At 37.7% G+C, this 27,797-nt stretch overlaps 1 protein-coding gene across 2 annotated transcripts in view; it reads right to left on the reverse strand.

Annotated features, from left to right (window-relative positions):
- Nucleotides 1-405: 405 nt before the first annotated feature.
- Nucleotides 406-27,797, reverse strand: part of Efemp1 (EGF containing fibulin-like extracellular matrix protein 1) — a 61,276-nt gene continuing 33,884 nt past the window's right edge. For both annotated transcript variants that reach the window (XM_013018005.1, XM_013018004.1), the window contains exons 5-11: nt 18,189-18,311; nt 14,573-14,692; nt 12,702-12,821; nt 11,608-11,727; nt 6,905-7,028; nt 6,624-6,819; nt 406-1,615 (exon numbers count right to left, since the gene is read on the reverse strand). In XM_013018005.1, the coding sequence (XP_012873459.1) occupies nt 1,454-1,615; nt 6,624-6,819; nt 6,905-7,028; nt 11,608-11,727; nt 12,702-12,821; nt 14,573-14,692; nt 18,189-18,311 (965 nt within the window). In that variant the 3' untranslated portion in view covers nt 406-1,453. The remainder of the gene's footprint in view (nt 1,616-6,623; nt 6,820-6,904; nt 7,029-11,607; nt 11,728-12,701; nt 12,822-14,572; nt 14,693-18,188; nt 18,312-27,797) is intronic.

Raw genomic sequence — 27,797 nt, forward strand, 5'->3', positions numbered from 1 at the left:
GGGGACTAATTTGTTCTGACCTATTCTCTCTTTACTATTTCTGTGCCTCTGTAGCCTTGAAAAGCCCATCCCTCTTACACACAAGGACTTTTTTTTTAAAGTCTGTCTCTTGGTGAGCTTTCTGACAATTCTTGCACATTTAGTAAACTCTCTGAGAAGTTTTAACAGTGAGGTTACTTGGTGACCGAGGTTATTCAATTGTATTTTGAAATTTGATGTAGAAAAGTAATTGGCTGTACATAGTTTTAGTGGCATAATCTGAATAATTTTAACAGCCTTTCTGTGTCTTCATCTTTAATTTACACACACACACACACACACACACACACACACGCTTTTTCCCGAGATATAAAAATTATATTGGCTGTTATTTGCTACATTAAAAAAAACCCTTCAAAGATTGAGTGATCTTCTAAATGAATATTTATTTTTATTAAAAAATATGACACATTAAAGTGAAGCAGTTACATTTTAAACAATGAAGAAGGCATAAACTTTATTCATAGGCTTGAGAGGAGCGATGTTGGCTTAAGTTCATGGTCACCCTGAATGCCAGGAAGAAGAACCCTCTCTGTTTTCTTCCTCTGTGAGCAACCAATATAAAGATGAAAAATTTACTCTTAAGCTTGAGAAGTGTTATGATTTGACTCTTATTTAGAAATTAAAACTTCTCCAGTAAAATCCCTTTTCTTTAGTCTTCATTTTGTAACAATCCCAAAGTTCATGAATGTATATTTGCTGAACTTGCTGCATCAAGCTAACTCAAAAATTGTTTAGAAGTTTTTTTTTTTACTTGTTTTCTCATGTGCTATTCCCCAATGGAATATTTTTTAGGGGTTATATGATTTATTTTGGGAATGTGGGGCAAATTTTTCCTTATTTTTTTCTACTGGTAAGATTTTTGATAAAATTTAAAATAGCCTAAAGAAACCAACATATAGTGCAATAGTGTTATTACTGTGTACTAACCACTTTTGAACTGATCATGCAAATAAAAACACAAATATAGTAGATCCCCATTTTTCTAAAGAAATATATTTTATTGACTTTTTTCCATTTTGTTACAAAGTGGTTCAAACACTCATTCTTGCATTGCTTGCTATTCAATGTTATGACAACTGCTTCCTCTGAGATGGTTAGTGGAGCTCTCCTAGGCACCAAAGACCATCATTGCGTGGTATCATTTTTTACAGGAAAATAACCTATGCTTAGACCTCTTAAAGAAGACCAGTTTAGTGGATTAATGTCTAATTTACACATAGTTATAAAGATAAACTTTGAATCTTTACAGATTAAACGCCCACTTTATACCATGGTGTAATTGTTTGAATTATAAGTGAGTGTACAGAATAGAGATATAGATATACTAGATATATCTATAAATAAAACAATGCTTTAAGGTAATGATGCTCTTTGGCTTACTTAAATGCCTGTGGTGGAGTCTTAGGAAAGGCTAAAATGCAAATGGTCCTACTATTATTGTCAATCTTAACACTGAGCTTGTGCGGAAGGTCCCTATGCTGCTGACTGTCAACATCTCCAGGTTCACGATATACTCCCTTGGTCCTGACAGCGACTTCACGAGCACAAGCATGGCACTCACAGGACTTGTTTGCTATAATGAAAGAGAGAAGAAAGACTGAGAGAATAATTCTTCTTGGATTAGTGTTTCTGTTATTTATTATTAGAGCAGTAGTGGGATAAAACAGCTTCTACTTAGTGTACTTGGTTTGAATCCTTTTTATCATTAACCTTTGTGTCCACCTATGTCATTAGCTCAAGTTACAAGAACTTGGCTTTTCAAAATGTTTTTCTGTCTTTTTTTTTATTAAAAAAACCCCACACTTCCCATTAACACATGTTAGTGTTTAACATTTCAAATTGCTTTTGATTTGTTAACATTTCTCTACCTTATGTTGAATACTTCAGCCTTTTTAGAGAATAGTGATCAGATGGGAATCTGATAATCTTTAAACTGGCAAACAAAGTTGTCAATTTTCATTTTAACATTGTACATCTGTTTACATCCTAATGGATGAAGAGATAGTTAAATAGTTAATTTCAATAGAGTGTGGCAAATGAAATATAGGATTACACGGAATATAAGGATAAGGATGTAAAATAGAGGGTAACACTTTCATGAGGCTTTCAGATGCTTGAGGAACATTGAAATAGTCTGAAAGAAAGACAGGAAAAAGAAGAGAGTTATCTTTCTCCTCTAATTTTCCAGTAGCAAGTGGGTTATTAGATAATGTAGTTCTTTCTATATTTTCATGTATGTGTGTGTCTGTGTGTTTTAATCATAAATGACTATTTTTTCCATTTCTGTTCCTGCTCTACTCCAATCCTGTATATACACTTTGGGCAGCTATTATTTTAACATGAAAAGCCAAATAGTTTATTACTTGAAAGCCTTTAGATATTCTATGAGGCGTTGTGTCATCTAAACTCTATTCATCTCTCCAGGCTCTTCTCAGGCTATTCTGCCTCTATCACACGAGTTCTAGAAAAACTGGACTTCTTTATAGTCCCTTCATTTGTTATTCTCTAATTTATCCTGGAGCTTAAATGTACTTCTTCAGTGGCTCCAAGACTACTACTATCTTAGTTAGATCTACTTATTTATTACACATTTGTTAACAACTCTTCTAAGCACTTGTTCATTTTACCATAAGCTTCAGTAATGCAGGAAATGGCTTGGTTGTAATCATTGTTATGCATCCAGAATCTTCATTTGGTAGTTTCCTCTTGTAGGTAATAATTGTAAGTAATAGTAATACTTTGAAGGTACTGATTGGATTATTTAAAGAATATGTGAGGTGCTGGTGACACACACCTGTAATCTTAGCTACTCAAGAGGCTGAGATCTGAGGGATCAAAGTTTGAAGCCATATTAGGTAGGAAAATCCATGAGACTGTCTGCATTAATCACTAAAAAGTCAAAAAGAACTGTGGCTCAAGTGGTAGAGTGCTAGCCTTGAGCAAAAAACTTCAGGGTCAGTGCCAGGTCCCGAGTTCAAGCCCAAGGAATGGCACAAACATTTTTGGGGGCTGGAGACATGACTCGAGTGGTAGAGTGCCTGTGTAGCAAGTGTCAAACCTTGAGTTCCATCCCTAGTAATCCAAGTAAATATGTAAAGTATTTTTGAGCATCTGCTATGTGCTAGGCACTATTATATGTGCCAAGAATAGAAAAGTGAACACATGAGTTTGTTTGGTTAGCATTACAGCGACACAATTAAGTGAGTAATATGCCAGGTGATGATAGGGCTTTGTATAAAACCATGGCTCAGTAAAGAAACCCATGTACTGGGGACAGATGAAACCCTAACTCAATTTCATGTATGACTCCTTTATAATATGTTCTCCTTTTAGGAAAGATCTCAGTATCCTCCTAAAAGAAATATAAGGAGGATTCCATATCCCAAATATCCTTTAATGGTTACATCAGCTCTCATGACTACCAAGCTTCTTTTCTGTTAATTTTTTGATATCTTGAGAGCATAAATGAAACATATACTTGGCTCCTTCTTTATTCATTGATGTTAACTTTTGCTTCACAGTAATACTGAAATTTGGTGAAATCAGTACATTGAATGTCTTAATTTCTAATAGCTGCTAGTATGGAACTGGGAATATAGTAGGTGCTTAACTAAGGTCTGCTGATAGATTATTATTTCTTTATGTGTGTGTGTGTGTGTGCGCGCACATGCGCGCACGCTGGCATTAGAGCTTGAACTCAGGGCCTCTTGCTCTCATTGGCTTCTTTTGCTCATGGCTAGTACTCTCTCTCTTAAGCTCTGCATTCAGTTCTGGCTGCTGGGTCAGTACAGATAAGTGTCTATTGGTTTTGTCTCTTGGTTGGCTTAGAACTGTGATCCTCAGATCTCAAGCTCTGGAGTAGCCAGGAATATAGTAATGACCCACAGGTACCTAACTGTTAGCTAATTTTTGTGTCTAAATTTGTACAATATAAGTAGAATTTCAATGTGGAAATGTGATAAGATTTTTTTTCAATTATTTGATAAGTAATCTTGAAATAGAATTTTATTATTGTGAGTAGTTTTTAACCTTCAAATAATTTAAAGTTCTTTAATGCTGGAATTATTAAAATTGACAATGCTTTATATAATTCATGAAAAAAAGGATTTTACTGGAGAAAAATGTGATTAGTGTAAGGTCTGCTCCTGGATGGCAAGCAGACTTCACCCTCCTCGCAGCAAAGTCTCCACCCAGTACTTGCATTACCTAGGCAACTGGGACACCTGGAAGAAGTCACATCTGCATCCCCTGAGGTCACCTCTGAATTTGATGTGGCCACACCTTTCTCCACCCATACCCTAGATAAGGCCTAGCCCAGGCTCACACCCCCTCTTTCCTAGCTCTCTCTCTTCTCAGCTCTTTCCCAGCTCTCTTAGCTCTTTTCCCAGCTCTCCCTTTCCCAGCTCTTTTTCCCAGGTCTTTCCCAGGCCTTTCCCCTTCATGTGGAGGGCCAACATGGCCTGGTGCCAGCCTGAACGATGAATAAATCTACCCCTTACCTGAATACCACGTGCCTGGTGCTGTTTTTACTTGGCTACCTCTTTTTAAAAAACCTAACAATTGGCCAGGTGCTGGTGGCTCACGCCTGTAATCCTAGCTACTCAGGAGGCTGAGATCTGAGGATCGCGGTTCAAAGCCAGCCAGGGCAGGAGAGACCGTGAGACTCCTATCTCCAATAAACCACCAGAAAACCGGAAGTGGCGCTGTAACTCAAGTGGTAGAGTACTCGCCTTGAGCTGAAGAGCTGAGGGACAGCGCCCAGGCCCAGAGTTCAAGCCCCACGACCGACCAAAAAAAAAAACACAAAAAAACCTTAACAATTGGGGCTGGGAAGGTGGCTCAGTGGTAGAGTGCTTGCCTTGCATGCATGAGGCCCTGGGTTCGATTCCTCAGCACCACATAAGCAGAAAAAAAAAAGCCAGAAGTGTCGCTGTGGCTCAAGTGGTAGAGCGCTAGCCTTGAGCTGAAGAGCTGAGGGACAGCGCCCAGGCCCAGGGTTCAGGCCCCACGACCGGACCCCTCCCCCCAAAAAATTCCTTCCTTATCCTAAAAACCTGACAATTAGTATTTATAATGGAAAACAATAGGCCAATAAATACAGATGTGAATACAAAGTAACCTTCCAAGTGCTGTATTTGCTGCAGAGGAAGAACATGCTGGGGTTCCAACAGAGCCATGTTTGGGTTGTTTATTGATTCTGCTGCTCAATGATTCTGTTAGGAAATTTTATTTTATTAAGTCATGGCTAACAGTTCAAAATAGAAAGTTATTACTGAAGATGATTGTTAAGATAAATCTATTTTATTACCATGAATTTACCAATAATGTCTGGATTGGAATTATTTAGTTGAGCTATGTAAATCTCATTTAGAGGAGATTTCTTCAAATATCTAATATACCTCAAGTTTAAAACATCAAGTCTTAGAGTAGTTTATCTTCTTCATACAATAGATTATACTTGGAGTTAAGTTTTTCTCTTCAGAAGTTGGTCATGAGAAATTAATAATTTCTAACTTACTGACAAAGAAATGGAATCATGTTATTCTGGAGTTGGAAGGGAAGAAAATATATCAAAGAACAAGATAAATGTGTAAGCATAAAAAATGTGTAAACTTTATCACAAGAATGAATGTCCCAATGTACTTTCATATTCTCAAAATGAAATATTTACTTGAGAATTTGATTGAAAATGAAGAATACCCAAAGGAGTTTTGAGAAAATTGTAACTGGATGACTAACATCTTTAGCATGAAACCGTTTCCGTAACCCTGCCATCACGTTCATATGAAGTGGTGAGCTATATTTAAAACGTGTCAGAATTTTAACCTAAAATGAACTTGCTGAGATTTTTGCACAGAAAACTGAAAGGCTGAAACATTGGAGTTAGGAAGATTAATTTGTACAACTCTGGAGGAGTTAGGGAGGTAATGGGAACAACTTCAAGGCCAGGCAGTGGGAGCAAAGATAATCCAGGAGACATTGTAAAAAAGAAATGACTGAATTCAGAAATAAGATTTCACATGGCCAGTTGAAGGCAAAGAAAAGACCTGAGAGAGCCCACAATGTCTGTCTAAAGTTTGCACAAAGGGTACAACTACTGACATAGTGCTTTGTGCAGGGCAGTGGTTCACGTCTCAGAGATTGCAGGGGTCTAATATGTGTGCAAATCTAAACTTTCCTGCAAATATAGCAACAAGGAATTAATGATATTTGAAAAACTCTCCAGAAACTTAAGCAAATATTATTAAATTAAATGTTATTGATTTGTGATACTTACTTGGGTTGTGTGTGTGTGTGTGTGTGTGTGTATGTGTGTGTTGGCAGTCACACACAGCCCTATTAGAGTGTGCAGCTTGGAATAAGTGTGTCTTTAGGGAAGCATTTAGTCTCTTTGAGTCTCACTTTTCTTTTCTGTGAAAGGTGATCAATATTAATACCTGACAGTAGTACCAGGAGTATTAAATGAGATAATGCTTACACATAAAGCTCTTTAAAAACTAGCTTTCCTCCCATGGGTATGCTATATGACAACAAACTGCTACCTTTTTCTCAACACCTAATGCCTCCTCCAAGATACTTACTCGTAGGTAGAACTCCCCATTTTCATTTCCAGATTTAATCCGAAAAGAATTGATGGTGTTGGCATAGACGGTTGTGGCCTGTATCTGGAAGATATCTGATGGCACAGACCTATCAGATCGGATGCTCATGTACTTGTAGACTATGGACTGGGGCAGCTCTCGACACATAGCATTTGAGACTGGGCAAACACATCGGCTGCAGAGACAAACAGAAAGTATTCACTGGTTTGGCTTGGGAAAACCAGAAAACTCCTACTTTCAAAATTTCTAATGATTCTTACTTCTCTGATGTTAGAACATAGGGATCTTGACAAGGGTTTCGTGGGTAACAACGAAAGCCACCATGATAATTCCAGCACATTTCATCCTCTCGGCATTCATTGGTAGTCTCACACTCATTTATATCTGTAGAGACAAAGGGTTAAAAAAACAATGGATCGGGCTGGGAAGGTGGCTCAGTGGTAGAGCGCTTGCCTTGCATGCCCGAGGCCCTGGGTTCGATTCCTCGGCACCACATAAGCAAAAAGAAAAAAGCCGGAAGTGGCACTGTGGCTCAAGTGGTAGAGCGCTAGCCTTGAGCTGAAGAGCTGAGGGACAGCGGCCAGGCCCAGAGTTCATGCCCCACGACTGGACCCCCCAACCCCCCAAAAACAAAAACAACAACAAAAAAACAATGGATCTATGAAAAGTTTGAGTGGCAGATTCTTGTTTGTAGTAAGGAGGTGTGTGGGTATGGGCTATGCTCGACTGGGTGGGATCTGAAGTTACTTTATAACATCAGGACAGATGCAGCTGAGGCATCTTGGTCAGATTAATATGTGTCAAGTCATAATATATTATCAAGAATCAGTTGTTTATTTCTTTTTTTAAAAAATTTAGTGGGGGCTGGGAAGGTGGCTCAGTGGTAGAGCGCTTGCCTTGCATGCTCGAGGCCCTGGGTTCGATTCCTCAGCACCACATAAGCAGAGAGAAAAAAGCCGGAAGTGGCGCTGTGGCTCAAGTGGTAGAACGCTAGCCTTGAGCTGAAGAGCTGAGGGACAGTGCCCAGGCTCAGAGTTCAGGCCCCACAACCAAAAAAAAAAAATTTAGTGTACTGTTTGCAGTTATTTCTTTTGTTTTTCATTCCCCACCCACCCTGGTTTATTCTCTGTGGTCACTATTTCTGATTTTTAGAACCCTTTGCCTTGTATATAAGTTTATCTGATTTGGGGAAGGAAAATGGAATCACAGAAATGGTGGGACAAAAGGTGAACCAAAAGACTCCACATAGAGCTCCCCTATGACCCAGCAATCCCACTTTTGGGCATTTACCCAAATGTTCACAAACAAGACCATACTAAAGCTACCAGCACAACTATGTTTATTGCAGCATTATTTACCATTGCTAAGATATGGAACCAATCCAGATGCCTCTCAGTAGATGAATGGATCAAGAAAATGTGGTATGTATACACAATGGAATTCTATGCCTCTATCAGAAAGAATGACATTGCCCCATTTGTTAGGAAATGGAAAGACTTGGAAAAAATTATATTAAGTGAAGTAAGCCAGGCCCAAAGAAACCTAGGTCCCAGAGTTTCCCTTATTTGCAATATCTAGTATATGTCTCAGATAAGCAGAAAAAGTCAGATAAGTTGATGTTAGGTGAAACGAACCCAAGATATGTATTCAAATGTTTTTTTCTTCATGTGATTGTTTCTAACATATTTATAAGATGATTTCTTTGTTGCTTTGTATGTCCCTCCCCCACGGTATAACCCCTGCTTTCACTGTATTTGATGTTGGTATAATTTGTGGAGGGGAAGGACAAAAACAAATTGTTTAAATAGGGATACAGGTGAACCCATTGCAACAATGAGATGTACAAGTCGTTATGTTGAAAAACGAACTTTACAACTTTGGGGGAGGGGAGGGAGGAAGGGGGGAAGGATGGGGGATGGAGGGGGAGCTGGGAAGGGGGGGGGGAGATGGGAAGGGATAGGAAGGGGAAACAAAGGAGGAGGCAACAATGCTTGGTAAGAAATGTACTCATTATCTTGTCCATGTAATTGTAACTCCTCAGTATAGTATTTTCATAATAAAAAAAGAAATAAAAAAAGATGAACCAATGCAACATCAATACTCACTAGATACTATGTTGGAAATGAACTTTACAACTTGTGGGGGGAGTGTAACAGGGAAAAAGGGAAAGCAGGAGAAAACAAGGGAAGGGGAAACACTGTTAGAAAAGAAATGTACTCATTACCTTATGTAACTGTAACCCCTCTGTACATCACCTTTACAATAAAATAAAATAAAAGAAATCCCAATTGTTCACCTGTTGTATTCAAAGCCAAATGTAAAACAGTAGGTCTTACAGAAAAGTGAAACACAAACAAAAAAAAAACCCAACAGTTTTTGGCACTAGAGAGATGCTAATTTAGTTGCAAAAATAGATGTGGCAGCATTTACTTATAAAATAAAGCTGAATTTAAAAACAGATAGGTAAATGCTTTAGAGAATTTGAAGAATTGGTTAATTCTGCTTTGAAGATTAGGAAAATCCAGTGATGTAGTAGGCTTATCAACTTGCCTTGAAGGGTGATGGCTAGATGTAATTTTCATGCGTAAGGTGGGGAAGCCTTCCAGGATAAGAAAGCAGCTAGCGAAACCCACAGGAAGGATAGCTGAAAGGAAAAGGCTAGAAATGTTTTAGTAAGCAGCATGCAAGGACAGTTGATACTCTGGGAGAAGATTGCCGGGTTCCGAGGAAGCACAGTGGAACAGGAGGTATAAAGCAAAGCATTTAAGGACTCTGTGGAAGAAGGGGTTGTTGATAGTAAGAGGGACACCAGGAAAAGGCAGTGCCTAAGAAGCAGAAGGGGAATGCTCTGGGAAGGAGGGCTGTAGGTAGGCCTGGGTGGATAAGGACTGATTTTAGATTTGCCTATTAGGAAATCCTAGATGACATTTGGAAAGACAGTTTACTAGCAAGTCATACTTTTTTGTGTGTGCCAGTACTGGAGCTCAGGGCCTGGGTGCAATTACTTCTTTTATATAGTTGCTGCCAGGCAATTGAACTCAGGCCAGGGCCTGAGCTTTTTCACTCAAGGCTATCACTCTATCACTTGAGCCACAGCTCTGCTTTCAGCTTTTTGGTGTTTATTTGGAGATAAGAGTCACACAAACTTTCCTGCCCAGGCTGACAAGTTTCTTGAGTAGATCTAGGATTACAGGTATGAGCCACTGCAAGTCATACTTTTATAACAACAGTAGCAATTAATATCTACTTCCCTACTTAAGTATATCTTCTTTTCCATTTTATATTTATCCAGTTCAAATTCATTAATTTTCCTGTTCCACAAGTAATTTACTGAGTCATTGTTATAGGCCATGTAAAGACCAGGCACTGGAATATGCTCTCATATATGGTCTTACCTTTTAGGGTCTTTATTACTTTCTGCTTGGCATTATTAAATTCTTTGCATTAAAAATCCTATTAGATTATTCATTCTTTTGGAGTAAGGGCTTCTATCACCTCTTAATCACCACCTAGTATTAATGCACAGGAGTTTATAGCTTTGATAAACATAAGGAAATTAAGCTGCTCCTTACATTTTAGAGATGAGCAAGAAAGATACTAGCTCCATTTTAAATGAAGGAAAAACAAATAAGTGGCCAGTTCAGGTTTGCATAGTGATAGGCATCTTAACATTGTAAGGAAATAAATAGGAAAAAATTCTATCTTTGATGGGAAAAAAATTATTTTAGCTTCTAACTAGCAAAACTTATCTGTTATCCAGGAAGAGAATGGAAAAGCTATACACTTTCCAAGTGTCAGTTATAAGAAGTCTTTTCTTGGACTGACTACAACTGAAGGCAGAAAACCTAGATTCCTCAAAAGTCACAACTGACCCCTTTTATATTTTCTCCCTCCCCTCCCTCCTTTAAAAAAATAAAGTATTTAGCTACAGGGAAAACTGAGACTGGTTTTTATAATATGTAGTCCAACAGTGGCATAAGGAAACAATGCTGAAACTTTATTACTAAATAATTACTTACAATAATTTAGAGCCTAGCATAATTAACAGCTTGATCATTCTGAAAAGTTTTTCAGAAATTAATAGCATTAAATATTAGATGAACATATGTCTGCATGTATATTTTATCTCCTCTTTTCTTTTCCCTCCCATGCTTCCTTGCTTCTTCCTTCCCTTCACCCCTCTCTCCCTTCCCTCCCCCCCCCACATGCACACACAGTACTCATTTTTGCAAACCTATGGAAAGTAGAACAGTTATTTCATATCCAAGACAAGCCTTTTGGAGGAAGGAAAATAAAAACCTTCAATTTTACTTTCAACACAATACTTATAACCCCCATATGTGATTTCAGTGTATTTTCTACTTTAATAAGATATAAATGATTTTGTATATCCAGACTAGAAAATTCAGATCTCATTGTACACTAATTTGTTTCTTTGTTGAGTATTAAATTCATTTATGATCAGAAACATAGACCATTGCTTTAAGAACTCCAGAGAAATTGGTTAAAATATCTCACTAACATTTTCCTGAATTAGGTTTAACATGTAAACCCATTGGAATGCAATGTTTTGCCATAATTAACATTTATATAACATGTATATAAATATGTTTATTATACAAATAATGACATTTTGTCCTTGATGTTTTCCTTTATTTAAACAAAAGATTTTACTATCCTTTTGTGCAATCTTTCCAATTCTGATTGGACCCTCTAGAGAAAAGTTAGTATTACTCATTTACATTGCTAAGTAGATTTCATAAAAACACTAATTGTTCAAGGTTTGCAGATTATAAATTATTTATACATGTTACTTTTCATACTTCCCTTTTTCCAAACAGAGAAAACTGATGCTTAGAAAAGTTTGATGATTTGTTCAAGACTGCGCAGAATCCTATTACTTCTCCTATGTTTTTCCTGGCTAAAACAGAACACTTCACATGTATGAAAGCAATGAACTTACCCTGACATGTTCTACTTCTCACCACTTGATATCCCTGGGGGCACATACATGAGAATTTTCCAGGTTCATTGACACATTGATATTGACACAGGTAGCTTGATGTTCTGCATTCATCAATGTCTGTGTCATTAGACAAAAGCAAGGACACCACGTTGAAAAACTTGCATGTTACTACTTTAGAAATAAATATTTTAAGTGAGCTGAAGAGAGTAAAAAGATTACCAACTGGAAAACAGAAGAAAAACAAGGTTTTTTATCAGGAACTCAAGGGCTACATCTAATACTATCAGCTCATTTTCCTCTCTTCACAACATAGATGGTTTCTCTCACATCAACTTCATGGAATCTTTGCCAACAGTGTGGCCAACCCTGGGGCTAATTATGCTAGCTGGGTACAGAGACTGAACTGGCTTATGGTGGATGCTCTTCACTTTGGCTCTGCAGAGCCAACTGGAAGCAGATTTGTGTCTGCCTTCTCAGGAATTGGGTGACTGCTGCGAAGGTTTGAACTCCAAGACCATCCCTGTGCAAGTTACTAGAGGTGAAATCTTGACAGGATCCAGCCTTCAGGGTAAAAAAAATGCTTTGTATTTCTGAACAGCTGTATTCCTATACCTTGCTTTGAAGGGCAGAACAAGACATCTTAAACTGCATTGCAGGCAGTATAAGAAATACTTTCCCTTGTTTTTTTTTTTTTTTGTAATGTTTTGACATGTCCTTGGGTCTTCTCAAACCTAAGTATGCATGCCAACTACCTGACATTCTTGTTAAATACAGATTCTGACTCGGGAAGTCTGGGTTGAGGTCTCAACTTCTGAATCACGAGCTCCAAGGAGATGCCCATACCACACCTTGAGATGCAAACCAATAGATCTTCCTTTCTAATGATTATAACCAACCTGCCGCTAATATTTCAATCTTATTTTTTTATTGGCTTTCAGTAGTATGTTAAAAAGCCAAGGTTATACCTGAAGAACATGAATTTTATTTTAGAATAGAATTTCCAGAATAGAATTTCTGATCATACACATGAGATAAAGCAAAACCAGTGACAAAGATGACTCCTCTTGCACATGATTTGGAAAGCCTTTTACCTTCACAGCTGATCCTGTCACTGCTCAGCTCATACCCTTGGTTGCACTGACAGATGAATGAACCAAGAACGTTGTAGCACTGCTGAGCACATTGGTTGCTGGCATCACATTCATTGATATCTGCAAGGAAAGTTTAAAATATATATATATATATATATATATATATATATCCTCCCTTTTTTTTGTACCCATATCATCTGATGATAAGTGAGTAATTCCCCAGCTGAATTCTTTGCCTTGCAGAAGCTCATTGGAGAACATCCATTCAGTTTCATATTTGTTGGAACAACTTTAAAGGTCTGTCATATCCTTGTTTTAGAAATAGAAGAATATTTTCCCCTAGGAATGACAGTTAGTTTTATGTTTGATAAGTCTTCCCAAAAGAATTTAATGCTCCTAATAAATACACATTCCAGGATCTATTTTCTTTTGTTGTTTGGCTTCAAAATGCCAGGTCTATAAATAATTGTTATAAGACACTCATAGTGATATAGTCTCTCAGCATGCTGTGGTGAAGATTTATCTATGCTATTTATTACTTTTTAAATGGTTTCTGTTAAATTCCATTACAATTATAACATATGCCTTTGAGACCCATAGAGAGTTTTGCAATGCTCTAAGGCACTGAAAATATTGTGAAAAAGCATTTTTTTTCCCTGCACTAGATTTTTTCCATGTCAGGCAAATGTTATAATTGTGTGCTGTGACACTGCATTCTGAAAGAGGAGAAGCAGCATGTAAAAACTCAGATGCACTTTCAGTGGAAAGTTAATGTACTTTAACGTCCAGCAACCCCTTTGGCACCTTCAGCATGTATATCATACACTGTTGACTAACTGATGAATGTATGTCCATCCATTGATCTGCACTTCTAAAAGCATTTGTTTTGATACACTCACAGTGTAAAACTAAAACTGGGGTTCAAAAAGTTTTCCATTCACATCTTGATGTGTTTTGAGAAACAGATTAACTATTGTTTTTCAGCTTTATGATTGCTTAATGGAATGATGAAACCAGTTCCCTCAGAAACAGAAAACTAGAAATACCATAGTATGCAATTAAAAAAAATTGCTGTGAATTGATCTCAGGGCCTCATGCTCAGCAAGTGCTCTGCTACTTGAGCTTTTTTGTTTTAGCTTTTTTTTGGAAATAGAGTCTTACTGTTACTATTACCTTTGCCTAAACTTCCCTTGAACTATATCAATCCTCCTGCCTCTGCCTCCTAAAGAGCTGGTATTATAGCATGCTCTACTATGCCTGGAAGGCCTCCCTTCTCCCTCCCATTTTCTTTTATTAGCATATAGTAATTGTACAAGGGGGTTCACTGTGATATGTCCATACATGCATATAATATGATTTGATCAAATTTACCTCTCTATTCTGATTATTTTTTCCTATTCCTCACCTTTAATAGGTTTTATTATTTTATTTTCACACATGCATGTCAAATACTTTGACCATATTCAACCCCCATTCTTTCTTTCTCCCTCCCTCCCTCCCTCTTTCTTTCTTTCTTTTTCTTTCTTTCTTTCTTTCTCTATTCCCTCCCTCCCTCCCTCCCTTCCTCCCTTCCTTCCTCCCTTTTCTTTCCTTTTTTGGTGCTGGTCCTGGGGTGTAAACTCAGGGCACGGTTGCTCTCTGAGCTTCTTTTGCTCCAGGTTAGTGCTCTACTACTTGAGTTGCACAACTCCATTTCTGGCTTTTTGGTAGTTTATTGGAGATAAGTCTCATGAACTTTCCTTCCCAGGCTGTCTTCAAACTGTAATCTTCAGATTCCAGCCTTCTGAGTAGCTAGGATTTCAAGTGTGAGCCACCAGTGCCCATTCCCCCATTCTTTGCTTACAGACAGAAATCAATCACAAAAGGCTTACCTACGCAGGTATAGTTGTTTGCTGCCAACTGAAACCCAGGATTGCACTGACAATAAAATGAGCCTGGTGTGTTCACACATCTTTGGTGGCAATATGGAGGCACCGTGCATTCATCTATATCTATGTGATCAAACACACACAGAGAACCAAAGTATTGACTTACCAAGTTCTCATCAGAGGTGATCTAGAAAGCATTATCTAGGGAAGACCTCATTTAAAAAAATAATTCTTCCTTCCTTTTTTCTTCCCATCTCTATTCTTCCCTTTTCCCTCTGCTCCCTGTTATTCCATTCCTCTCTCCCTTCCTGCTAAAATTAGGGTGTTTGTGTTTCAGAAATACTTTGGTCAGTATTGTGTAGGTAAGTAAGATGTTAAGAATAGAGACTGATTGCACATCCTTTTCAGTGGTCAAGAAACCTGGATAGATAGGGTGAATCTTGTTAAGACCATTTCACATACATAAGAATGTCAGTTTGGGGGCCAGGGCTTATTTAAAATGAGAAAAATTAAAAAGGGCAACTGAAGAAAGGAATGATGTATACAAGACTGAGAGAAAGGAGAAGTGGGTTGTGCTCAGCTGGTGACTATGACTAAGCCATTTAAATGCTCATTCTCTTAGTGTTCTGCACACTGTGATAGGAAGGCTTGCCATGTGTATCTTTGGAAGTTTTTGCGAGGGTCAAATGAAAGAACACCATGGAAGGAAAGGATGCTAAACAAGTGACCTATTGAGAATGCCCTTTTGACATTTTGATGAAGTGTTCCACCCTGTGTCCTTCTCTGATAAATATTTCCAACCATAAAATGCTCAGCTGAGAACTTGCAGATTAGGATCATCGTTGAAGCATAATAATGTGTCATTAATTCAGACTGCACATTGTGACTACGCCAATATGGCATGTGCAATCTAAAACAATCATTATGCATCTGCAACAATGTAAACCTTTATAGTTACCCTGCCTTATAGTAAAACAAACTAAAGCAAAGCTATGCTGAGTTCTGTTGGAATTTTTAAAAAGAGAGGCAGTGTGATCAAGTGGCCTCTGGGTAAACTAAGTTTGAATCTCTGTTCTGACCAGTACAAGGTTGGTCTTCTCAAGTTTCTACTTGTCTATTCTGTAAGTGATCATGCAAGAGAATTGCATGATGTAGGTAAAGTTTCTGAAACAGAGCAGGTATATACCCTTATTCAAGGTATATACCCTTAATCAAAGGGTATATAATTGTGTGTGTGTATGAGAGAAAGAGGGAGGGGGGTTGAACTCAGTGCCTTGTTCCATTGCTTGGATTTGTCTGCCTGGGCTGGCTCTGAATCTTGATCCTCAGATATTAGTCCCCTGCATTGCTAGGCATGAATCACTGACACCATAAAAAACTCAAGATTGTGTTTTAAGACCTCCTGCTGGGGGGCTACATCTCCCACATATCTACAATAGATTATTCTACCCTATTTATTCTCTTAATCTGCTTCATATTTCTTTGTAAACCTTGACATCATGTGATACCCTTATTTGCTCGTCTCTCCCATAATCATTCATGTAAAATTAAGAACTGTCTCCTTTCCCTGAGGTGTAGAGATAGTAGGAGAGAGATTTTTGTCTGCTCACTTCCAAATGCTTAATTTTTGGAAAAAAAAGCTGCCATAGTAGGTGTTCAACAAACATGATTTGAATGAATGGAAAATTAGTACTAATTAAGAGCAATTTTAGTGTAGTACTTTCTCATACCACCTAGTGTCTTAGGAAGATAGCAGTATTGGATAGACCATATGTCATTTATAATAGCCTCAAGGGAACCATGGTTTTGTGCAATATGTTCAATTCTATGGCCCAGCATATGGGACACAGTCCTTTATATATATATATGGTGAATAAATGATGCATATCTTCTCAACCAGCAGATTCTCATCAAACTTATTTGTTAGCACTGTGTTTGACACTGGAGGTTTAGCATGATAGATATAGGTCATGAGAAAGATAGGCATAAAATAAATTACTTCATGAGATGGTAAGGTCCGTATTAGAAAATGATACAGAAGAAGTGGTGCTGTGGCTCAAGTGGTAGAGTGCTCGCCTTGAGCTGAAGAGCTGAGGGACAGCGCCCAAGCCCAGAGTTCAAGCCCCATGACCGACAAAACAAAACAAAACAACAAAAACCCAAAACTCAGATCTCAGTCTCCTGAATGATACAGAAAGAGGGGGAGAACTGTGCTACCCAGAATGAGACCTATTGACTGCTGCTGGCTGGTGGCCTATTGGGACTAATCTACAACTAAGTACAGAAATTTAGAGTACATGTTTAGAAGTAGAATCTGATATTGCCACAACATCTGTATTATACTTTACAGAAATATTGGTCTGAAAGATTGGAATTTAAAGAATACCTGTTTATAATTTGGTGAGGAAGAGGTAACTAATTATATTTGAGAGTATGGAAGATTTCCTAGAGGAGGTAACCCTGAGCTGGGATTTGCTAACAGGCAATGTTCTTGTGCTGAGAATTTGTGTAGAGGCATTGAAGTAGGATGCTATATATAGGGAACTAGAATTAGAAGTAGTTGGGACTGGAGTAGGTAACACTGTGGGTCTATGGAGTTTCTGCACATTTGTATCCTAAATCACAGCTTCTGTCTGCAAATACTAGGCCTTCCTCAAGGGCATTGGGCTTCAATGCCAGCATTTAGGCACAAGCTATGGCAGGCAGAACTGGTCCAGGGCTGAAAAGGAACTCAGTGTCGACATACAAATGTTAACAGTTCACATTCTCATACAAAAATTGATCCTGGTTGCCGGGTCCCCACCTTCTCTCCCTCTGTTCCTAAGAGAAAATAATGGCTCTCCATTGGTCTGTGGTAAGAGGTGGTATGTAAATAAATGGATGGAGGGAGTCAATTATAGAGCTGTAAGCTGCCTGCTGGGCATACAGGATTAAGCCAGAAATGCTTTGTTTTACTTCATTATTTGCCAGTTGGCCTCTTCATGATGCCTTCTTCTATTCATTTGAAACATCTACCATGCAGTTATGGGCACTCTTCTAGGACTGGGGGAGTTAAGAGCGGCACAAGCCAACCTGGCTCCTGCCCTCAGGGAGCTGACACTCTCGGGCCCTCGTCAAGCATGCATTGTTAAGGGCCTGAAGGCATTCTAAGCATAGCCCTATATGAACTCCTGAGATTGGTATTTGTATTATCCACAGGATCTATGTGCAAGGCAACAAGACAGAGAGAATTTAAGAGAGTTAACCAAGTCCTTAAAATAATTAGGGGTGGGGCTATGATTCTACCTCACTATTTACCTTATGATCTATGCTTTGTGGCAGTGAATTATGACCAAGCAGCAAGTGTGTTAATGCTACACTCACTCATACAAAATTATTTCTATTGCCTTTTTGATCCCATTCTCATATGCCAGATTTCTGTTTCAGTTTTAATCTGTAACTTTTAAATTTAAGATAAGCCCAATTTTAAAGGTTTCTTGGTTGTTGGAAAATAGATTAGTATTTCAATAAAAGAGAAAGAGAAAGCAGTTTTAGCTATCATTTTGTGTATATGAATGCTTTGTTTTGAATGTCTGAAGATACTCAAGATAGGACATTGCTTTGCAGTGCTGAGACTTACCTACACACTGTTCTCCTCGCTTCTGATACCCAGTAGGGCACTGACATGTGAAAGAGCCTCTCAAGTTGATGCAAACTTGGTCGGCTCTACAGTTGTGCGTCCCCGCAGTACACTCGTCGATGTCTGCCAAAGACACCCAGCACAGAATTTCAGTTCCTTGTGAACACATAGATTGTTCTCTCTGTTTTTATGGTTTTGAAACAAGGCCTTGCTATGTAACCCAGGTCTCAAACTGATGATCCTCCTACCTCAGTCTCCCATGAGCTGGTATTATAAGGGATATAACCATCACGTCCAACATGATCATATTTTTTCTTAAGCTGAATTTTAACCTTAAAAACATTCTAATTTTGGTAATATTGGAAATGTTTAAAATTATTACAAGTGCTCATAAAATAATTTCTGAGATGCCACTGTATGCATCAATGATAATATACTTAGCTCTGCTTCTGTGGTTTTGTTAAGAAATGAAACATTTCCAATGTGACTAACTACTTCTCTGAGATGGTTTTGTATTAATTCAAATCTTCTACATCATGACATTAAGTTAAACAAATAAAAGCATTACACAATTTTGGTGTTCTCTAACAAGTGAAGACTAAACTTCATTGAAAAATATCACAAAACCTATATTCCTAGACAGCAAATTTTGCATAAAACCAAGACAGATTTAGAAGGTCTTCAGTTATCATTGTGGCAGACCCAGGATGGTACTTCGGAAGAAAGAGATTACAAAAAAGAGCTATCATCAATTAGATCACTCAATTCCTTCCTTCCCTTTTAGAAGCTAAGAAAGCCAGTGCTGGTGGCTCACACCTATAATTCTAGGTACTCAGGAGGCTGAGATCTGAGGATCATGGTTAAAAACCAGCTCGGGCAGGAAAATTGTGAGATTCTTGTCTCCAATTAACCACTAGAGAACCAGAAGTGGAGCTGTGGTTCAAAGTGGTAGAGCATTTGCCTTGAGCAAAAGAGCTCAGGGACAGCACCCATGCCCTGCATTTAAGTGCCACAAATCTCTCTCTCTCTCTCTCTCTCTCTCTCTCTCTCTCACACACACACACACACACACAAACTCAGAGAATCATCTTTACTATTGTTTGGTTATTCTTTTTCCCCCTTTTTTTGAAAGAGAATTGTTACTATTCAATGTTTTAGTGTGAGAAGTTTAGGTTATAAATACATAAGGAAGTTGTCTTGAGATAGCAATTTTACTAAACCAAGTGGAAGTGATAAGATTCTACCAGACAAAGGGAGAAGAGGTGAAAATTACTTCCTATGACTACAAGGTAGTAAAGCACCTTCTTCCATACTTCTTTGAACTTGGCTCTAAAGTTTTAGCTAAGTCTTTGATATAGTTTTTGCTTTGTTTTGAAAATTATTAGTAACATCACTGGTATTTTCAAGTCAGCAATCACAATCTAGGTACAGTGCAATGGCGCAACAATTTTGCTGTGAAATATCTGCCCCCTTTTATGTCTTTTATTATTTTCTCTTGTGCACTTGATGAAAACCTTTCTACTGGGGTTTCTTCAGAGCTTTTTATAACTCGCTAATGCAGAAATGACAGCAGAATTCCTATTGTTTTATGTCAAGAACATTTGCCAGCACTTGCAGTGATAACAGCCCTGAGAGATATGGCCATGTTAGACTCAGATGTGGCAAATTTTCTCTGTCCCTGCTGGCAGAAGATCAAAGGTTTGGGTTGGCTGCTACGTTTCTAAAGAGGTCTCCCTTGTAACTGAGGCTTTTCTTCTTGAGATATCTCTTTACAAACTGCTTATTGATGCCCTGCAATTTCCTTTCTATTTTTCATCATTTATTTGAAGTCTGTTTTGATAAATAAGCTATTTCCAGTGGGATAATAAGTAGGTTTTAAACATGCAGATCTATGCAATTTTTTTTATTTTTTTAGTGGAGGGAGTGCTGGTACTGGGACTTGAACTTGGGACTTTAAATTCTTGCTTGACTTTTTCACTCAAATTTGGGACTTTACTGCTTGAGCCACAATTCAACTTCTAGCTTTTTGCTATTAACTGAGATATGAATCTCTTGGATTTGTATGATATGGCTGGTATTGAACTTTTTTCTCCTTTTAGGACAGTCCTGGGGCTTGAACTCAGGGCCTGGGCACTGTCCCTGAGCTCCTTTTGCTCAAGGCTAGTGTCATACCCCTTGAACCACAGCACTACTTCTGGCCTTTTCTGTTTATGTGGTACTGAGGAATTGACCCCAGGGCTTCATGCATGCTAGGCAAGCATTCTACCACTGAGCCACATTCTTAACCCCGGTTTTGTACTTTGATGCTCCGATCTGATCTTCAGCCTCCTGAGTAGTTAGAATTACAGGTATGAGCCATCATTACCTGGCTGCATCTTTCTTCTTCAGGATCAGATCTACTTAGCTTTGAATAAGGATTACTTTTATTATTGTTGAGTTAAAGTAATTTAATAAAAAAACAAACAAAAATCCAAAATACTACTCCCTCCATTGCCATAATATTTTTTTTCTTTACTCAAAACCAAGAAAGCTGCAATAGGACTTGCTTCATGAAGCACTGACTGATGGTTTCTCTGGGATGACAGGCATACACCACCCCACCCAGCTTTTTTCATTGGAGATGAAAGCTTGTGAACTTTTTTGTCCCCACCACACCCAACTTCTTTCTATGGAGATGAAATCTTGTGAACTTTTTTTGTCTCAGCTGGCCTGGAACAGCTATTTTCCCAATCTAAGCCTGCCATGCAGCAATGGGGATGCCAAGAATACGCCATTGTGTTCAGCTCTTGATTGGCAAAGGATCTTGTGTGTGTCCTTGAACTTCAGTCCTTGCAATCTCAGCCTCCCAAGGAGCCAAGCTTATAGACATGAAACACCAGCATCTTTCTAGGCTTACTTTTTTTTTTCTTTCTCTCTAACTAACATATGCTCTGTGCTGTAGACTTAAGCTTTTTGAGGGTGAATATATTTTTTGAAAATATATTTCTAGTGTCTAGTATAGTACATGAATATGGTGGATTTTAATAAATATTTGTTTTAATAAATTGATGGACAAGTCATTACTCCTTTGCTGAGAACTGATGAGTTTATAGAAAGTAGAATCAGTGTTTTATGAAACTAAAAGAAGGCAGAATAATGAGCAAGATCTGATAAACACAGTGAAATGGGCAAGAAATTAGTTCATGGGAATAATGTAAAGCAATTGAGGATAGAAAGTATAGAACTTAAGACAGATGAAGCAGTATCAAAAGTAAACAACTATGGACGTTTGCCAGAGGAAGAAGGTTCTGAGGCACAATTTGAAGGAGAGATATGTGGATTGGCAGGAGGTAGGCGGCAGTAAGAAGGAAGGTCACATTAGAAAACATTGACCCAGCTGCTCTGCAGGAGAGAAATGGCAGAAAGCCTTAGAGAGAGATTAGAAAAGTCAAAAGGAATACCACAGCAAGCAGCTTAGATGTATGCTGTCATGGCCTACTGTTAACACAAGCAAATAAAAGAATAGAATGTGCTTCCTAAAATGTCACAATACATTTCATCATTCAAATATATTAAGAATAGCTAATGGCAATATTTAGCCATTTTCTCATTCTTCAAAAATGTGCCCACAGACTACCTTTTATTGATTTATACTATTGTGGGTCTCCCTTTTGCTGACTTTGGCAAACTCAGTTGCTTTAAATAATCCTGTTTGGTCTCTGCTTAATTCTCACTTCTAGTCTCTTTATCACACTGACCCCCTGGTGATGGAACCACATATTTGATTTTCTCTCAAGCCTAATAGAGGCGATGATGTCCACATCATTGGACACTATAGTGTCCATTGAGTCTCTACTTAGGCCTTGTTCTCTATGTTTTTGGCTCCTTCCTTTTAATCTGACTCATATTTCCCAAACCCCTGACTCATGCTGCTTTCTCTCTCTTATGCAACACTTTAATCTTTGCAATGTTCTTTCCATAATTTGATAAGTTACCACAACATGGAGTCGTGTTTTTATGGGCAAAAATTATCTGCAATTTGAATTCTGTACAACTTAGACTATTCTACTTTCTGCTGTATTGTTTACAAATATTTCAGAACTTTTGAATAAGCCAATAAATATTAGTAAAGGCAATTCACTGATAAAGGGGAATGAGACAGAAATTAGTTTGATTCTGTCACTTCCTATGTGCTCTAAGACCATGATATCAATGAAACCTTTTAAGTACAAACCACTCATTGCCTGGAGATCTGATCAGTTTGAAATATTGATCTTATTTTTCAAAATAATCCTGGAAGGTAAAGACTATCTGTACAAGAGCTCAGGTCATTTTTATTTTACTATGATTTATTAGTTATGGCTATTCTAATTATGATCACAGTAATGTAATTATCTTGATGGCAATCTTATTAAGAAGATCTATATAACACAGTATTTTATATAGGTAGTTTTATATAGAAATTTGTTAAAATTCTGAAATAAATTGGTATAAAATAGATAAATGCACAGCAATATGAAAAGATCTATTATTTGATTAGGAAGTCAGACCAAGAAATATCTCATTTAATCCTAATAATAGCACTTTGCAATAAGTGATCATATTATCCACAATTTACAGATGAGGAAGGAGAATGTTACCTATGTTTAGATCAGTAAGGTAACAGAATTTCAAATCCAGGGTTTCAACTTTGTTTCTGCAGTTTAGGTAGGCACAAAGACTTATTTACTAAGAGCTCGGATATCAGATATTTTGCTATAGCCTTATATATTTATTTTTTCCCCTTAGCATTAAAGAGAGTGGTCCTAACCTCATAGCACCTTGATTCTTCCCTTGAGTCTTTCTTTGACTTAGAATAACATTCATGGCCTTCCAAGTTTTCTGTTTCTCTTCCTCATCTTTAGCCAATTATCAACAATTTTTGTCAAAGACTTTCTAGTTCCCTTGCTGCTCCCTTCATAGTACTGGAATCAGATTTATCTGGGCCAAATGCCCAGTTCTAGTTAGCTTTTCACCCTTCTGAAATTATCAGCTAGAATTCACCCAAGCTAAGCAATTTTAGTGGAGAAAAATAAATCTGATATTAAGTAACAGAGGAGAATTGTCATCATAGATGGCTAGCAGTAGATTTATAGTCCTAGATCCTTATCATTTCTGGAAAAAACATTGTTAATGATTTGGTATGTTTCAAATGATAAACAAAAATATTACCAAAAAGAGTGATGCATCAAGTGTCCTGGAAGTCTTTAATAGATGTTGTACTGTGTTCTGTCACAATCTTTTTCTTTTTTTTCTCTTTCTTTTTTGTCAGTTGTGGGCCTGAACTCTGGGCCTGGGTGCTGTCCCTCAGCTCTTCAACCCAAGGCTAGAGCTCTACCACTTGAGCCACAGCACTACTTCCGGCTTTTTTTTTTCTGCTTATGTGGTGCTGAGGAATCAAACCCAGGGCCTTTTGCATGCAAGGCAAGCACTCTACCACTGAGCCACCTTCCCAGCCCCTCTGTCACAATCTTGCATGCTACATATGCTTTTGCTTTTCAAAAACGATGATGGATTTGTATTGAAAATGAATACTTGGCTCACCTAGTTTCCTAAGTAGGTAATAGTACTCATTTTCAAGGTGGCTGGATAAGTTAAAGCATGTCCTTCATGAAGGTGGGAAGAAAACCAACTGGTGTGAATATATGAATGATCAATGTGTAACTCATCTGTGCTACACATAAACCAAATGAACCAATCGGTTATAGCTGAAACAAATCTTTCACATTAATTCTTAGAATGATTTTTTTAAAAATATAGTTGTGAAGTGTCTTCAGAGCCATAAGAAAATGTTTTCTATGGTCAGTGGTTATTTCTTGTCATAGGTATTTTTTGGCATATCTATGAATATATTATACCCAGCTAAACTCTCTTATTTCTTTCTTAAACTTAATTGGGAAGCTGTGTATTGGTGGCTCATGTCTGTAATCCTAGCTACTCAAGAGGCTGAGATCTGAGAATGGCAGTTTGAAGCCAACCTGAGCAGGAAAGTCCATGAGACTCTTATCTTCAATTAGCCACCAGAATCTGGGACCTTACAACCAATCATCAATCTGTAATATGTGGGGTAGGATTGTGTTTTTTACCTATTAGTACCATTTGTCTTTGTTTCAGTGTGGCTCAGCACTAGGAATTAAAGACCCTTTATGGGAAGGTTCAGAATTTATACAATACAGCCTGTGGATCTGTTTCAAAGTTTATGGCCTTTGGAGGAATTTTGTTCCTGCCTACTAGGGTATACTTCTGTACTGATATCTCAGTTGTATTTTCTTGGTGTCTCACCACATTACTTTTCTTATCCCCCATCCCCTACAAACTTCCTGGCTCCAAATCAAACCCTGGAGAGTGATGAACTGAATGGACAACAACTACATTTGACTAAATCCACCAAGCTCTGCAGGAGCACTGTGATTTGATTCTTGGCTTCCCTCCCTGTGGACTTACAGCCAGATTAGTCAGTCTCCCTAGCCCAAAGCTTACTCCTTCAAGCAAATCATCACTTGAAGTCACAAAAGTCCCTGGCTATAACAACACCAATCACAAGTATGGCTTGGTGACCTCCTAATTATATGAGACCAATTACATTATACTCATTATACATTCAACAATAAGCAGTTTATATGCCCACTAAGTTGAGGCTTTCTGAATTTGGTGAGTGTAACTTGGCAAGACTTCTCTAACACATTAACTGCCTGAAGCTTTTTCAGTAAAGTACTTTTGTGCCTTTTGCCGTTAGCATAGCTACCTCTTCATGTGTAGTTTCCTGCCCATTTTATCTTATCTTAATTGTGATATTTTTACACAAAGTTCTCCATATGTTTTTCTGAATTTCAAACGGACCAGAGGGATTAACAGATGGATGCTAATAGATTCAGTAAAAGAATTTTACTAAATTATTTTTTCTCTTCTCTTTTTTTGGTGCAAAATTGCAATGAGATACACTTCTGGGTAATTACAAAGGCTTACCTATTATGTAAGACAATAATACTAAGGTTTGGGGGATTTATATAATATTTATAATGTAAATACAAGAGAATAATGGTATATAGGTTGGTAAGAGGGTAAGCTGAGTTTGCATTTTTAAGGTCATTGTTTGGTCCAGAAAGTGATAAAATTCTAATTTCCTCTTTTTTTTAGATTTTAAATAATTCACTGATGCACATTCAAGTAAGCATTAGGAAAAAATACTTAGGGAATAGAACATAAAACTAGAAAGTTAATAGAAAAGTAGAATCCAAAAAAACACTTAATCAATTTAGAATGGAGGCAAGAAAAGGAAGAGAAGGAATCTAAAATTTGTAGCCTACATGTAGGCAAATAGTAAAATGGTAGTTTTGAGCCTAAACATACCAATAATGATATTAAATATGAATGAGCTATATGTTCTTACTAAACAAAACAAGTTGTCAGATTGATTAAAAAGCAAAACTTGTACTATTTCAAGTGACTTAATTTAAATATAATATAAAAATTATAAGAATACTGATGGGAAGTATTCCATGCAAATAGTAACCAGAAGCAAGTTAGATTTGCAATTTTAACATTGGACAAAATAACTTTTAAGTATAAAAGATATTAGAGACAAAAAAGAATCCTAATTTATAGCAACAAATGCCAGCCCATAGAAAGTCTAGAGTCCCTCCCTTTCTCTTCACATCATTCTTACGTTTCAGCCTGTACTCTTCTACAAGAATCATGGTCAATGTGGGAATGGACTTTGAAGTGGTTTTGAAGGGTTTTGAAAGAATAGTGGTAGAAGCTTAATGAAGTTACATTTTAGGTAAATGTAAGAAAAGATGTTATGGTCATTTGATTTTTTTTTCTTGTGTGTGTGTGTGTGTGTGTGTATGTGTGTGTGTACCAGTACTGGGACTTGAACTCAGTGTCTACGGGGTTTTTTCTGAGCTTTTTTCTCAAGGCTAGCACTCTACCACTTGAGCCACAGCTCCATTTCTGGCTTTTTTGCTAGTTAATAAGAATCTTACAGGGCTGGGAAGGTGGCTCAGTGGTAGAGTGCTTGCCTTGCATGCATGAGGCCCTGGGTTCGATTCCTTAGCACCACATAAGCAGAAAAAGTCAGAAGTGGCACTGTGGCTCAAGTGGTAGAGTGCTAGCCTTGAGCTGAAGAGCCGAGGGACAGTGCTCAGGCTCAAAGTTCAAACCCCACGACTGGCAAAAAAAAAAAAAAAAAGAGTCTTACAGACTTTCCTGTTCCTGCTGGATTTGAGCTGAGATCCTTAGATTTCATTTTCCTAAATACAGATGTGAGCCACTGGAGCTTGGCGCGATTATTAGAATTTTAATGTGGCAGGGATCAATGCGCTTCCAGTCACTGGGAATATGCGAATGGTGCACCTTGGATCTAATCAGTGGGTGGGGAATTGGGCTACTTATCTATGTTTAAAAAGGATGTTAAAGGTGATGCATGCAAATGTGGCACAGTGAGTGTGATTTTTTAAATCTGAATATTGCATGTCAAATGGTCATTTTATTTGACAATTACTTTTTCTCTAGCTTGATAGTATGGGCAATAGATGAAATGCAGACACTGCACCCATCCTAATATAGAAGATTGTGAAGATTCAACAAAATTGAACATTTGTACATTTTCTCATTAGGCATATGATATACACAAATGTATCTTTGTTTAGTTTTTGTGAAGTTTTTATAATTTATTTTCTAACATCTGACAAACTCATTTGGTGATAGAGTAACAAGGAAACATGTAATCCTAAATTGCTAGTTATTCCCTCCCTTCTCCTTGAGCAGAGAAGTGGATAAAAAATAATCTGACTGCTCATTGCAATGTATCTTTCAAGAAGGAAGACATTTCACTCCTTTAGAAGGTTGAGGCATAATGTTATCTAGTGACTAAAACATTAAATATGGACAGCCATCACATTGTATGTGAGTCTCTCATAAAGTATCATTAAACCCAAAGCGATTAGATTTCTTGTTTTTATGTCAAATACATGCCATCATTAACATTTTCCCAAATTATTCATAAATTATCCTATAAACTTAAATGTTATTTTCTGTTAAAATGTGTTGATATAAACTGTGGGACTCCTCCCCTTTCTGTTTTTTTTTAACTTTCAGTGTTGTAAAGAAGAGTAATCATGAGTATTCAAATAACTTGTATTAGTTGGATGAGTGCTTATAGGTCATAGGGGATAATGGAAGTCCTGTTTAATAAAACTACTGACCCCATGAGTGTGTCAAGTTTAAAGATTTCTGAAAGCTAGCATGTAGACTATTATCTTTATACTTTTGAGCAAGTGTGTGTGTGTGTGTGTGTGTGTGTGTGTGTGTGTGTGTGTGAGAGAGAGAGAGAGAGAGAGAGAGAGAGAGAGAGGGTGTGTGCAAGTCCTAGGGCTACAACTCAGAGTTTAGGGGCTGTTGTCTATGAGTTTCTTTTGCTCAAGGCTAGTACTCTACCACTTGAGCCACAGCATCACTTCTGGCTTTTTCAGAGTAGTTTATTGGAGATAAGGGCCAGCCTGGGCTAGCTTCCAACACCCATCCTCAGATCTCAGCCTCCTGAGTATCTCGGATTACAGATATGAGCCACCAACACCTGCTGTTTTTGGA

Source organism: Dipodomys ordii, unplaced genomic scaffold (assembly GCF_000151885.1).
Source record: "Dipodomys ordii isolate 6190 unplaced genomic scaffold, Dord_2.0 Scaffold37, whole genome shotgun sequence".
NCBI classification, from domain to species: Eukaryota; Metazoa; Chordata; class Mammalia; order Rodentia; family Heteromyidae; genus Dipodomys; species Dipodomys ordii.